This window comes from Pseudophryne corroboree, chromosome 4 (genome assembly GCF_028390025.1).
Source record: "Pseudophryne corroboree isolate aPseCor3 chromosome 4, aPseCor3.hap2, whole genome shotgun sequence".
Taxonomy (NCBI): Eukaryota; Metazoa; Chordata; class Amphibia; order Anura; family Myobatrachidae; genus Pseudophryne; species Pseudophryne corroboree.
This window is the reverse complement of record NC_086447.1, coordinates 206,089,343-206,102,204: the sequence shown is the minus strand read 5'-3', so window position 1 is coordinate 206,102,204 and position 12,862 is coordinate 206,089,343. Positions and strand designations below refer to the sequence as shown.

At 46.5% G+C, this 12,862-nt stretch overlaps 1 protein-coding gene across 5 annotated transcripts in view; it reads right to left on the bottom strand.

Moving 5' to 3' along the window:
- Positions 1–10,740: 10,740 nt before the first annotated feature.
- Positions 10,741–12,862, bottom strand: part of D2HGDH (D-2-hydroxyglutarate dehydrogenase) — a 179,528-nt gene continuing 177,406 nt past the window's right edge. For all 5 annotated transcript variants that reach the window (XM_063915842.1, XM_063915844.1, XM_063915846.1 and 2 more), the window contains one exon: positions 10,741–11,178. In XM_063915842.1, coding sequence (XP_063771912.1) covers positions 10,919–11,178 — 260 coding nt within the window. In that variant the 3' untranslated portion in view covers positions 10,741–10,918. The remainder of the gene's footprint in view (positions 11,179–12,862) is intronic.

Here is a 12,862-nt window from a genome sequence, read left to right as displayed (position 1 = left end):
TGCCCGCATGCAGGGAGATGTAACCTGCTGGCTGGCTATAGTAGTACTTACACTGTTATAAGCAGTATTCATATGTGCGAATGCATTATGGGGCTGGTTCTAAGTTGGCCGTTAATGCAACCTGCAGCGCAGTTTGACAATGGAGGCAAACCGCATGCGCAGCAACCACATCCCATATGGGCTGCCCCACATATTGCGTTTGCATCCCTGAAGGATGTAACCGCAATGTGATTGACAGCGGTGTGCGTGGGGCGGCATTAGTGGAGCAGCTGAGTGACGTCACACGTAGCCGCGCCGATTAAAAAATTGACCAACCGCCTGCCAGCGCAGCCGGCATAATAGAAATTGTATATATGGTAACATGCATCCTATACCTCCCACCTATTGTGATTTTCGCGGGACAGTCCCATTTTTCACTGACTGTCCCGCTGTCCCACCTGCGGGCCGCAGTGTCCTGCGGTGGGAGAGGGGCAGTTGGGAGACCGTCTCTCACGCTGCTCTGCTTAGCAGAGTAGCGGTGAATAGAGGCAGTATCTATTCACCGGCAGAGAGGGACGGGGCATGGCCAGCAGCATGACCAGTTCTGTTCATGCCCCCATAGTGACAAAAATGGCGGTGTGGCAAGCAATTGCATTCTGTGAGGCCACACCCTTTATGAGGTCACACCCCCAGATGTCCTTCCTTAGCACTTCAAAAAGTTGGGAGGTATGAGTAGCCTTGTGTACTATACCTATGCATTATAGTGCCATGCCACGTGGCACCTATATGTATAATAACCTTAGTTACTATGTAAAAAATTTAAATAAATACTTCTTTAGCAGGTAAACAAGGTTAAAAAAAATTGTATAAACATAAATTTAGCACATCTACGATCAGGTCTGAATTAGGCCCATTGTCTCTCTGAGTAAGTCAGTGTCAGTCTGAGACATGCCCCGAAAATGGTCAAAACACGCCTGCATTTTTGCCGTCACTCACATTTGCATAAGACATTGCTATGACCTAACACGGCATCTGCATTCTATGGGCATTTCAGGTGGAGACTGGGAGGTGACTGAAGTGATTGCATGGGAATGTATATCTTCCTGTTCCAGGACCAAAAGGTACAAGAAAAAATTATGGGGCCCATTTATTAAGGAGTTTCAACCATTTAAAACTTGTTGCGTATGATAGATAAAGTGCCATGACCATCAGGCCTGTTTGATGGTACAGGGGGCCCTCTGGCCTTTCTGATGGTGCTGGGGCCCTCTGGCCAGTCTGATGGTACTGGGGGCCTTCTGCTCTGTCAGATGTGCTCCGGGCTTTATGGCCTGTCTGATGGTGCCAGGGATCCGCTGGCCTGTCTGATGGTGCTGTGGGCACACTGTCCTGTCTGAAGGTGCTAGGGCCTTCTTCCCTGTCTGATGGTGCTGGAGCCTGCTGGCCTGTCATTTGGGGCTGGGGGCCTTCTGGTCTGTCAGATGGTACTGGAAGCCTTCTGGCCTTTCTGACGGTGGTGGGGGCTTTATGGCCTGTCTGTCAGTGCTGGGGGTCCTCTGGCCTGTCAGATGGTGCTGGTGGCCCTCTGCCCTGTCCGATGGTGCTGGCGGCCTGCTGGCTTGTCCGATGGTGCAGTGTGCCCGCTGGCCTGTCTTATGGTGCTGGGGGTCTTCTGGCCTGTGTGATGGTGCTGGGGGCCTTCTGGCCTGTCTGACGGTGCTGGGGGCCTTCTGGCCTGTCAGATGGTGCTGGAACCCTCTGGCCTGTCTGATGGTGTCGGGGATCTGCTGGCCCGTCTGATGGTGCTGCGGGCACACTGTCCTGTCTGATGGCGCTAGTGCCTTCTTCCCTGTCTGATGGTGCTGGAGCCTGCAGGCCTGTCTTATGGTGCTGGGGGCCTTCTGGTCTGTCAGATGGTGCTGGAGGCCTTCTGGCCTTTCTGACGGTGCTGGGGGCTTTATGGCCTGTCTGACGGTGCTGGGGGCTTTATGGCCTGTCTGACGGTGCTGGGGGCTTGCTGGCCTGTCTGATGGTGCTCGGAGCTTGCTGGCCTGTCTGTCAGTGCTGGGGGGCCTCTGGCCTGTCAGATGATGCTGGGGGCACACTGGCCTGTCCGATGGTGCTGGCGGCCCACTGGCTCGTCTGATGGTGCGGTGTGCCCGCTGGTCTGTCTGATGGTGCTGGGGTCCACTGGCCAGTCCGATGGTGCTGGGGGCTTGCTTGCCTGTCTGATGGTGCTCGGAGCTTACTGGCCTGTCTGTCAGTGCTGGGGGGGCCTCTGGCCTGTCAGATGATGCTGGGGGCCCACTGGCCTGTCTGATGATGCTGGGTGCCCGCTGGCCGGTCTTATGGTGCTGGGGGCCTTCTGGCCTGTCTTATGGTGCTGGGGGCCTTCTGGCCTATCTTATGGTGCTGGGGGCCTTCTGGCCTGTCTTATGGTGCTGGGGGCCTTCTGGCTTGCCAGATGTTGCTGGGGTCCACTGGCCTACCTGATGGTGTTGAGGTCCACTGGCCTGTCTGATGGTGCTTTCTTGCCTGTAATATAGTGCAGGGGGCCTTCCGGCCTTTTTGATGGTGCTGGGTGTCCGCTGGCCTAATGGTGCTGGGGGCTACCTGTCCTGATTGATGGTGCTGGGGCATTCTTCCCTGTCTGATGGTGCTGGAGCCAGCTGGCCTGTCAGATGGTGATGGGAGCCTTCAGGCATGTCAAATGATGCCGGAGTCCTTCTGGCCTTCCTGATGGTGGCAGGGCCCTCTACCATGTTTTTTAGTGCTGTGGGCCTGCTGGTCTATCTGATGGTGCTGGGATCTTGCGTTCCTATTTAATGGTGCTGAGGGCCCACTTGTTTGTGTGATGGTGCTAGGGGCCTTTTGGCCTGTCTGATGGTGCTGGGAGCTTTGCTGACCAGCCTGCCCCATGTCCTATGTGTTGTTGCTGATTGGTCCTAATTTCCAGTCGTAGATATGCAGCCCATTTCATTCACATAAACTCCAGGCACTACGTGATGTATTGTCGAATTCAGATTGCAAATAAGTACTTAAAGCAAATCAATATTATCCTTGGCAGCATTTTATACTGTTTACCTAGATACCTTTATGGTCTCAACAGACGTTGAAGCACTACAAGTCCTGTCATGTCACATACTGTACTCTAGAGATGAGCGGGTTTGGTTCTCAGAGAACCGAACACTACCGGACTTCACACTCCGAGCCCGGATCCGAGCCAGGCTCAGGTTTTCCCGCCTGACTCGGAAACCAGAACAAGGCAAAACGTCCCGCTGTTGGATTCTCGCTGGGTTTGGATTCCATGTAAGGAGCCACGCGTCACCGCCATTTTCACTCCGGCATTGGAGAGTGTACAGAGAGAACGTGTCTCCATTCTCTCAGTGTCCGTGTCTTGTGCTGCATCTGTCCAGTCACAGTGGTTGTGTCCTCTGCTGCCATATGTCCAGTGCTGCTGTACAGGGTGCTGTGTTGTGCTGCATCAGTTCAGTGGTGGTGTATTGTGTTGCATCAGTCCAGTCACAGTGGTATCTTCTGCTGCCATATGTCCAGTGCTGCTGTATAATAACAAGTCCCTTACAGTGTTGCTGTGTTGTCCTGCATCAGACCAGTGGTAGTGTCCTCTGCATCAGTCAGTCCAGTGACCAGTCACAGCGGTATCCTCTACTGCTGTATAATAATAATGACAAGTCCCTTACAGTGTTGCTGTGTTGTCCTGCATCAGACCAGTGGTAGTGTCCTGTGCATCAGTCAGTCCAGTGACCAGTCACAGTGGTGTCTTCTGCTGCCATATGTCCAGTGCTCCTGTGCCGCATATTGTGTTATATAACTCTAGAAAAATAATGGAGAACAAAAATTTGGAGGATAAAATAGGGAAAGATCAAGAACCACTTCCTCCTAGTGCTGAAGCTGCTGCCACTAGTCATGACATAGACGATGAAATGCCATCAACGTCGTCTGCCAAGGCCGATGCCCAATTTGATAGTAGAGGGCATGTAAAATCCAAAAAGCCAAAGTTCAGTAAAAAGACCCAAAAAGAGAAATTTAAATCGTCTGAGGAGAAACGTAAACTTGCCAATATGCCATTTACGACACGGAGTGGCAAGGAACGGCTAAGACCCTGGCCTATGTTCATGACTAGTGGTTCAGCTTCACATGACGATGGAAGCCCTCATCCTCCCGCTAGAAAAATGAAGAGTTAAGCTGGGAAAAGCACAGAAAAGAACTGTGCGTTCTAAGTTGGTATCACAAATCCCCAAGAAGAGTCTAAGTGTGTCGGCGGTTGCGATGCCTGACCTTCCCAACACTACACGGGAAGAGGTGGCTCCTTACACCATTTGCACGCCCCCTGCAAGTGCTGGAAGGAGCACCCACAGTCCAGTTTCTGATATTCAAATTAAAGAGGTCACTGTTGAAGTACACCAGGATGAGGATATGGGTGTTGCTGGAGCTGAGGAGGAAGTTGACGATAAGGATTCTGATGGTGATGTGGTTTGTTTAAATGAGGCACCGGGGGAAACACCTGTTGTCCGTGGGATGAAGAAGCCCATTGTGATGCCTGGCCAAAATACCAAAAAAGCCACCTCTTCGGTGTGGAATTATTTCTCCACAAATCTGGACAACAGGTGTCAATCTGTGTGTTGCCTCTGTCAATCTGTAATAAGTAGGGGTAAGGATGTTAACCACCTAGGAACATCCTCCCTTATACATCACCTGCAGCGCATTCATCAGAAGTCAGTGTCAAGTTGTGAAACTTTGGGTAAGAGCATAAGCAGTCCATTGACACTTAAATCCGTTCTTCCTGTTGTACCCAAGCTCCCTCAACGTCAACTTCCTCCTCAGCAATGAACGTCAGTAGTCCTGCAGGCCATATCCGCCATAGTGCAGTGGGATTTAGACAATTGATGGAGGTAGTGTGTCCCTGGTACCAAATCCCGTCTAGATTCCACTTCACTAGGCAGGCGATACCGAGAATGTACAGAGACGTCAGAAAAAGTGTCGGCAGTGTCCTAAAAATGCAGTTGTATCCAGTGTCCACTTAACCACAGACATGTGGACAAGTGGAACAGGGCAGACTAAGAACTATATGACTGTGACAGCCCATTGGGTAGATGTATTGCCTCCCGCAGCAGCAGCAGCGGCACCAGTAGCACCATCTCGCAAATCCAAACTCGTTTCTGGGCAGGCTACGCTGTGCTTCACCGCTTTCCGTAAGAGGCACACTGCTGCCACCCTCTTACGGAAACTGAGGGACATCATCGCGCATTGGCTTACCCCACTTAGACTCTCCTGGGGATTTGTGATATCGGACAACACCAATATTGTGCGTGTATTACAACTGGGCAAATTCTAGCATGTCCCATATTTTGCACATACAATTAATTTGGTGGTGCAGAATTTTTTTAAAAATGACAGAGGTGTACAGGAGATGAGGTCGGTGGGCCGAAAAATTGCGAGCCACTTTCGACATTCTGCCACTGAGTGCCGAAGACTGGAGCACCAACAAACACTCCTGAACCTGCCATGCCATCAACTGAAGTAAGAGGTGGTAACGAGGTGGAATTCAACACTCTATATGCTTCAGAGCAGAGGTTCTCAAACTCGGTCCTCGGGAGACCACACAGTGCATGTTTTGCAGGTAACCCAGCAGGTGCACAGGTGTATTAATTACTCACTGACACATTTTAAAAGGTCCACAGGTGGAGCTAATTATTTCACTTGCAATTCTGTGAGAAGACCTGCAAAACATGCACTGTGTGGGCCCCTGAGGACAGAGTTTGAGAACCTCTGCTTCAGAGGATGGAGGAGCAGCAAAAGGCCATTAAAGCCTATACATCCACCTATGATATAGGCAAAGGAGGGGGAATGCACCTGACTCAAGCGCAGTGGAGAATGATTTCAGTCTTGGTCAAGGTTCTCCAACCCTTTGAACTTGCCACACGTGAAGTCAGTTCAGACACTGCCAGCTTGAGTCAGGTCATTCCCCTCATCAGGCTTTTGCAGAAGCAGCTGGAGAAATTAAAGGAGGAGCTAAGACGGAGCGATTCCGCTAAGTATGTGGGACTTGTGGATGGAGCCCTTCATTCGCTTTGCCAGGATTCAAGGATGGTCAATCTGTTGAAATCAGAGCACTACATTTTGGCCACCGTGCTCGATCCTAGGTTTAAAGCCTACGTTGTATCTCTCTTTCCGGCAGACACAAGTATGCAGAGGTGCAAAGACCTGCTGGTGAGTAAATTGATAACTCAACCGGAATATGACCCGTCAACAGCTCCTCCTTCAATTTCTCCCACCACTGGGGCTGCAAGGAAAAGGATAAGATTTCCTAGCCCTCCCACTGGCGGTGATGCAGGGCAGTCATGAGCGAAAGCTGACATCTGGTCCGGACTGAAGGACCTGCCAACGATTACTGACATGTCTACTGTCACTGCATATGATTCTGTCACCATTGAAAAAATGGAGGATTATATGAGTGACAGCATCCAAGTAGGCATGTCAGACAGCCCGTATGTATACTTGCAGGAAAAAGAGGCAATTTGGATGCCCTTGCATAAACTGGCTTTATTTTACCTAAGTTGCCCCCCTCACCCTCCAGTTTGTACTCCGAAAGAGTGTTTACTGCAGCCGGTAACCTTGTCAGCGATCGGCGTAGGAGGTTACTTCCACAAAGTGTGGAGAAGATGATGTTCATCAAAATTAATTATAAATTCCTCCAGGAAGACCTTGACCAGCAATTGTCTTCGGAAAGTACACAGGGACCTGTGATGGTGGATTCCAGTGGAGACGAATGAATACTCTGCGAGGAGAGGGATGTGCACAGTGAAAGGGGTGAGGAATCTGAGATTGAGGAGGTCGACATCTTGCCTCTATAGAGCCAGATTGTGCAAGAAGAGATTTATTGCTTATTTTTTGGTGGGGGCCCAAACAAAGTTTCTGGAAGATTTTTCTGCTTGGCTCCCTCACTTTCTATCCTCTGACTTCTCCACCATCATTATGGGCAATTTCAATCTCTCTAATGACAGTCCATAATCTCCCCATGCCTCTAAACTACTCTCTCTAACCTCCTCTCTTGGCCTCTCCCAATGGACTGACTCCCCTACTCATCAGGAGGGCCACTGCCTTGATCTTGTATTCACCAGACTATGCTCTGTTTCTGAACTCACTAACACTCCTTTCCCTCTCTCAGATCACAACCTTATCACCTGCATGCTCTCCTCCATTACTTCAAACTCAATGTCCCTAAAGTCTACAAGGACACCTCTTACCCGCAGAAATATTAACGCTATTAATTTTCAACAACTATCTACCTCTCTGCAACCACTGCTCTCACCAATTTCTACATTCACCTCTCCAGAGACTGCTGTGTCACACCTTAACCAAACTCTAGAAACAGCACTTGATAAAGTGGCTCCAGCTACCCATCACACTCCACGTAGACTTAGATGTCAACCGTGGCACTCTAAATACACTAGACACTTACAAAAACTCTCACGTAAAGTTGAACGCCAGTGGCGTAAATCTCGTAGTTCAAGTGACTTTCTCACATATAAGACCACCTACCACTCTTATCGTAATGCTCTGGACACTGCCAAACATACATATTTTCAATCTCTCATCTCTGCTCAAGCCTCTAACCCCAAGCGACTTTTTAATACATTTAAATCACTTCTTGTCCCTCCCTCACCTAACCCACCAGCCACTGTCAGTGCGCAAGATCTTGCTTCCTATTTCAAGGACAAGATTGACAAGATCCGAAATTAAATGGTATGCTCTTCCACAGCAAGTGACCTGCTCAATTCCCTGAATGAACCCTCTAACACCTTCTCTTCCTTTGATCCTACAAATGAAGATGAAGTATCTGCACTCTTTTCATCTGCCTACTCTAATACCTCTCCCCTTGACTCTATACCCTCACAAATTAGTAAAGCTCTGTCTACTGTGCTCATCCCAACCTTAACGAAAATCTGTAATCTCTCCCTGTCTACTGGTATCTTTCCTTCTCTATACAAGCATGCAGTGATTACTCCCATTCTAAAAAAACAAAACTCTGACCCGAACTCTCTCTCTAACTACCGTCCCATCTCTCAGCTCCCATGCCCCTCCAAGCTACTTGAGAGACTTGCCTACACTCGCCTCACACACTTTCTTAACTCACACAGCCTACTGGACCCACTTCAGTCAGGATTTCGTGCCCAACACTCCACAGAGACAGCACTGACTAAGGTAGTGAATGATTTGGTCACTGCTAAATCTAAAGGACATTACTCTCTACTTATTCTCCTTGATCTCTCTGCTGCTTTTGACACTGTTGACCACTCTCTTCTCATACAAACACTACAATCCCTAGGTATTCAGGACACAGCCCTTTCTTGGTTCTCATCCTACCTATCTAATCGCTCCTTCAGTGTTCGTTTCTCTGATTCCACCTCTCCTTCGCTACCTCTCTCAGTTGGAGTACCGCAAGGCTCAGTCCTAGGTCCTCTGCTTTTCTCTATCTATACCACATCTCTTGGCAAACTAATCAACTCTTTCGGATTTCAGTACCATCTGTATTGGGCCGTGTCACTGAATGCCTTTCTGCCATTTCATCTTGGATGACATCTCGCCACCTCAAACTTAATATTTCCAAAACAGAATTAATTATATTTCCACCGGCCAATAGTAGTTTCCAACCTGATATCTCTATCACTGTTGAGAACTCGGCAATCACCCCTACCCCAAAAGCTCGCTGCCTAGGTGTCATTCTTGACTCTGAACTGTCTTTTGTTACCCACATTCAATCTGTCTCAAGATCATGTTACATACATCTAAGAAACATATCCAAAATACGACCATATCTTACACAAGACACAGCAAAAACTCTAATCCATGCTCTCATTATCTCCCGCATTGATTATTGTAATAGTCTCCTGACCGGTCTTCCCAAACATAGGCTCTCACCACTACAATCCATTTTGAATGCAGCTGCGAGGCTAATCTTCCTTGCCAGACGTTCATCGTCTGCAGATCCGCTCTGTCAGTTCCTCCATTGGTTACCGGTATTCTACCGTATTAAATATAAAATACTTTTACTCACATACAAGGCTATTAACCAAACTGCACCAACATACATCTCTTCACTCATCTCAAAATATCTCCCTACCCGACCTCTCCGCTCTGCACAAGATCTACGTCTCTCATCCACACGCATTACTTGTTCACACTCAAAATTACAGGACTTTATCCAGGCTTCACCCACTCTGTGGAATGCCCTCCCACGCACAGCAAGACTCGCCTCTAGTCTCCAAACCTTTAAATGTTCCCTGAAAACCCACCTCTTCAGACAAGCATATCAAATTCCAGACCCATCCACATAACCTTCAGTACTTCCCTATCTAATTACATCCTCTGTAGAGTATTCATAACATCACATATCTTGTCTTTCTTTAGTCTCACACCCTCCTGACACTTGGCCAACTTTGTGGGGTATCATCATACAACCCATTAAGAACCTAGCAATCTGGTGGACCATTATGCAATAGGTAGCATCTATCCTTGTGTATCTATGCCTATTTCCCTATAGATTGTAAGCTTGCGAGCAGGGCCTTCCTACCTCTATGTCTGTCTGTTTTTGACCCAGTTTTGTTCTATTACTGTTGTTCTAATTGTAAAGCGCAACGGAATATGCTGCGCTATATAAGAAACTGTTAATAAATAATAATAATAAAACCAACTATTCATTTCAGCCACAGTCGTGTGGCAGACCCCGTCGCTGAAATGATTGGTTTGTTAAAGTGTGCATGTCCTGTTTATACAACATAAGGGGGTCGCTTGGCTTAGTCATACAGCTACCTCATTGCACATCTTTTACATCTTTGCATGAGGTGCTGTTTGGGGCCTTTTTTTTTTTATTTATATCTGCACTCCTTTCTGACACTGCAGTGCCACTCCTAGATGGGCCAGGTGTTTGTGTTGTCCACTTGTGTCGCTTAGCTTAGTCATCCAGCAAACTCGGTGCAACCTTTTGGCCTAAAAACAATATTGTGAAGTGTTCAGAATAGACTGGAAATGAGTGGAAATTAATGTTATTGAGGTTAATAATACCGTAGGATCAAAATTACCCCCAAATTCTGTGATTTTAGCCGTTTTTATGTTTTTTAAAAATCATCCAGATCCAAAACTGAAACACGAAAGGGTGGTTTTGGCAAAACCAAGCCAAAACCAAAACACGAAAGTGGAATTAGAACCAAAACACGAAAAGTGCCAGCCGCACATCTTTCCTGTACACTGAAGCTGATAATAAGAGTTTTTGCATTTGAAGACACAGGAGCTGCAAAGAAAAGTCTGCTCAGGAGCTGTAAGGAAAAGTCTGTGTTAAAATGCACTTTGGATTTAACCCACAGAGAAACGTATTTTACACTGAATATATGGCTTACTGTGCACTGAATGAGGGTTTACCACGTGGGGAAATACAGAAAAATGTAATAGCACCAGGCGTCAAACCCAGAGCCTTTCCCTGCGCAGTAAACCCTGGGCCTAACTGGATATGCCCCGTTGAGTTGCAAGCAAGGAAGAGAGACCAAATATTAAATGGAATGTAGGTGAGAAGCATCATCAGTAACATAAGGTATGCAACATAATTGTACAATTACTCCCAAATACCCTTCAGCCTTTCCCATCACAAGGATGCCACACAATCAATACAGTAGCCTAGTGGTGGCAAAAAGCATGGTACCATATGTTGCATGTGTCCCTGTCCACCAATGACACAGACACAAAATCTAAATTTCTATTTATCATTTTAGTCTGCATATTTTATGTAAAAGATCCCATTTTTACTGTACATCTGTAAAAGACAATAAAGAGCAATAGTAATAGGATCTAAGACAACGGGCCATATTTCCTGGCTCTTCAGTATTGATGAAAATGTTGGTAGTTTTACAGAAAGGGATGAGACTAATCAATCAGCTGGAGGAATAGTCTTGTATGGGTTCATGATGCCTTTTGGATCCAGCAAGTGTTTAAGCTGCTGCATGAGGTGCACTGCTTCTCTGGATTTGCTGTAATAAATGTGGTCCCTCTTCTTGAACCCTAATCCATGTTCAGCACTGATACTGCCGCAGTGCTGAGCCGTCCATTCATACACAAAGGGCTCCAGGGCTGCCTGTAAGGTGTCACTGTGCGATTTTGCCGTGATATTTAAATGCAGGTTGCCATCACCTGTAAAGGAAACATGCCATATTCACAAAATTAATATGATAATATGCTAGTTACTAACTACCAGAATGTAAATAAGAGATTGCTACATGATTATGGTTCTGATTCAGGTTTGTAAGCAAAGCAAAAAAAACACATCACTGGCAAAACATTTTGCACTGCAGGTGAGACTGAAGTAACGTGCACAGAGATTTAGATTGGTGTGGGTTATATTATTTCTGTGCAGGGTAAATACAGGCTGCTTTTACATGTTGCCAACAAATGTTAGACAGCTTTATTTTTACACTGCAATTTAGATTTCAGTTTGAACACACCCCACCCAAACCTAGATCTGTCTGCACGTTACATCTGCCCCACATGCAGTGCAACATGGTTTTGCCCAGTTGTGTGCTTTTTTGCTTTGCTTACAAACCTGAATTTATATGGCTAATGTGCCTCTTCTTATTTTAGATCAAAAATACAACCAAGTCTTAACAGTAGTCTTTAAATCACTGGGGTAAATTTACTAATATAGGCCCTCATTCCGAGTTGATCGCTCGCTAGCTGCTTCCCTCGGGGAGTGTATCTTAGCTTAGCAGAAGTGCGACCGAAAGGATCGCAGCGCTGCTACAAAAAAAGATTGTGCAGTTTCAGAGTAGCTCGAGACTTACTCCTAGCTAGCGATCACTTCAGTCAGTTTAGTTCCTGTTTTGACGTCACAAACACACCCTGCATTCGTATACAATAGAGTTAAACCAGAAGATGTGCGCTAATCGGGAAAATAAAATATGAAATGGTACTTCCCTTACACAACCTCTGTCGTGGGTTTTACCGTATTATTCCAATAACATGGATCCATATGTGAAAAAGAAAATTAAAATATATAGTGTAGTATGTTCAAAATACAATTTTTAATACAATACACTAACAATCAACTATAAAATCATTGTACATCAGTTTGCTGCAAGCAAAGGTGGTAGATGGGAAATTACCAGAGGATGGAAATAATTGAGGCTTTAAATAGTGCCTTTAAGTTCTGGTTGGCTAAAAAACATCAGATATCTTGAAATCAAGTGAAGGTGGGGCTTTACCAGATTTATATGAAGTGATTGCGTTTGAGATGTTACCCAGGGGAGATATCGGCTCCGGAACCTAATTCTCCACAATCCTCCGTTCGTCTGGTAAATCTTCCTTTAGCAGTGGTTAGTCTGTCATACAGTGCCGACGCGTTTCGGGATCTCTCCCTTCATCAAGGCTGCATGACAGACTGTGAACAGAATGAGCTATTTATGCTCTGCATGAGAAACACATCCGGGTCAAAGGTCACGTCATAATAAAAATGAATGACATCGTATAATCTATGAATAATATCCATAACACATAGCTATAACTGGGTGATAAATCTCCAGGGACTGATGTATAAAATCTATCTTTAGAAACAGTTAAAAAAACATAATAATAAAGTACCCGGAAGTAGTATTACTTTAACTTCCGGTCCGGCGGTGTCGATATTTTTTAAGCCCATGTTCATCAATATAAAGTTCCTTATTAGTTCTTTAGGATGTTCCTGGATGCCAACATTGGTGGTAACAGTGGATAAATGTGGTGTATCTTAAGTTTATAGTCCTTCACGGACCTCCGTCCGGTACTTCCGGTATGTGGAACGCATATTGAACCGCATGCCGGCTTCCGATGACGCACTTCCTGT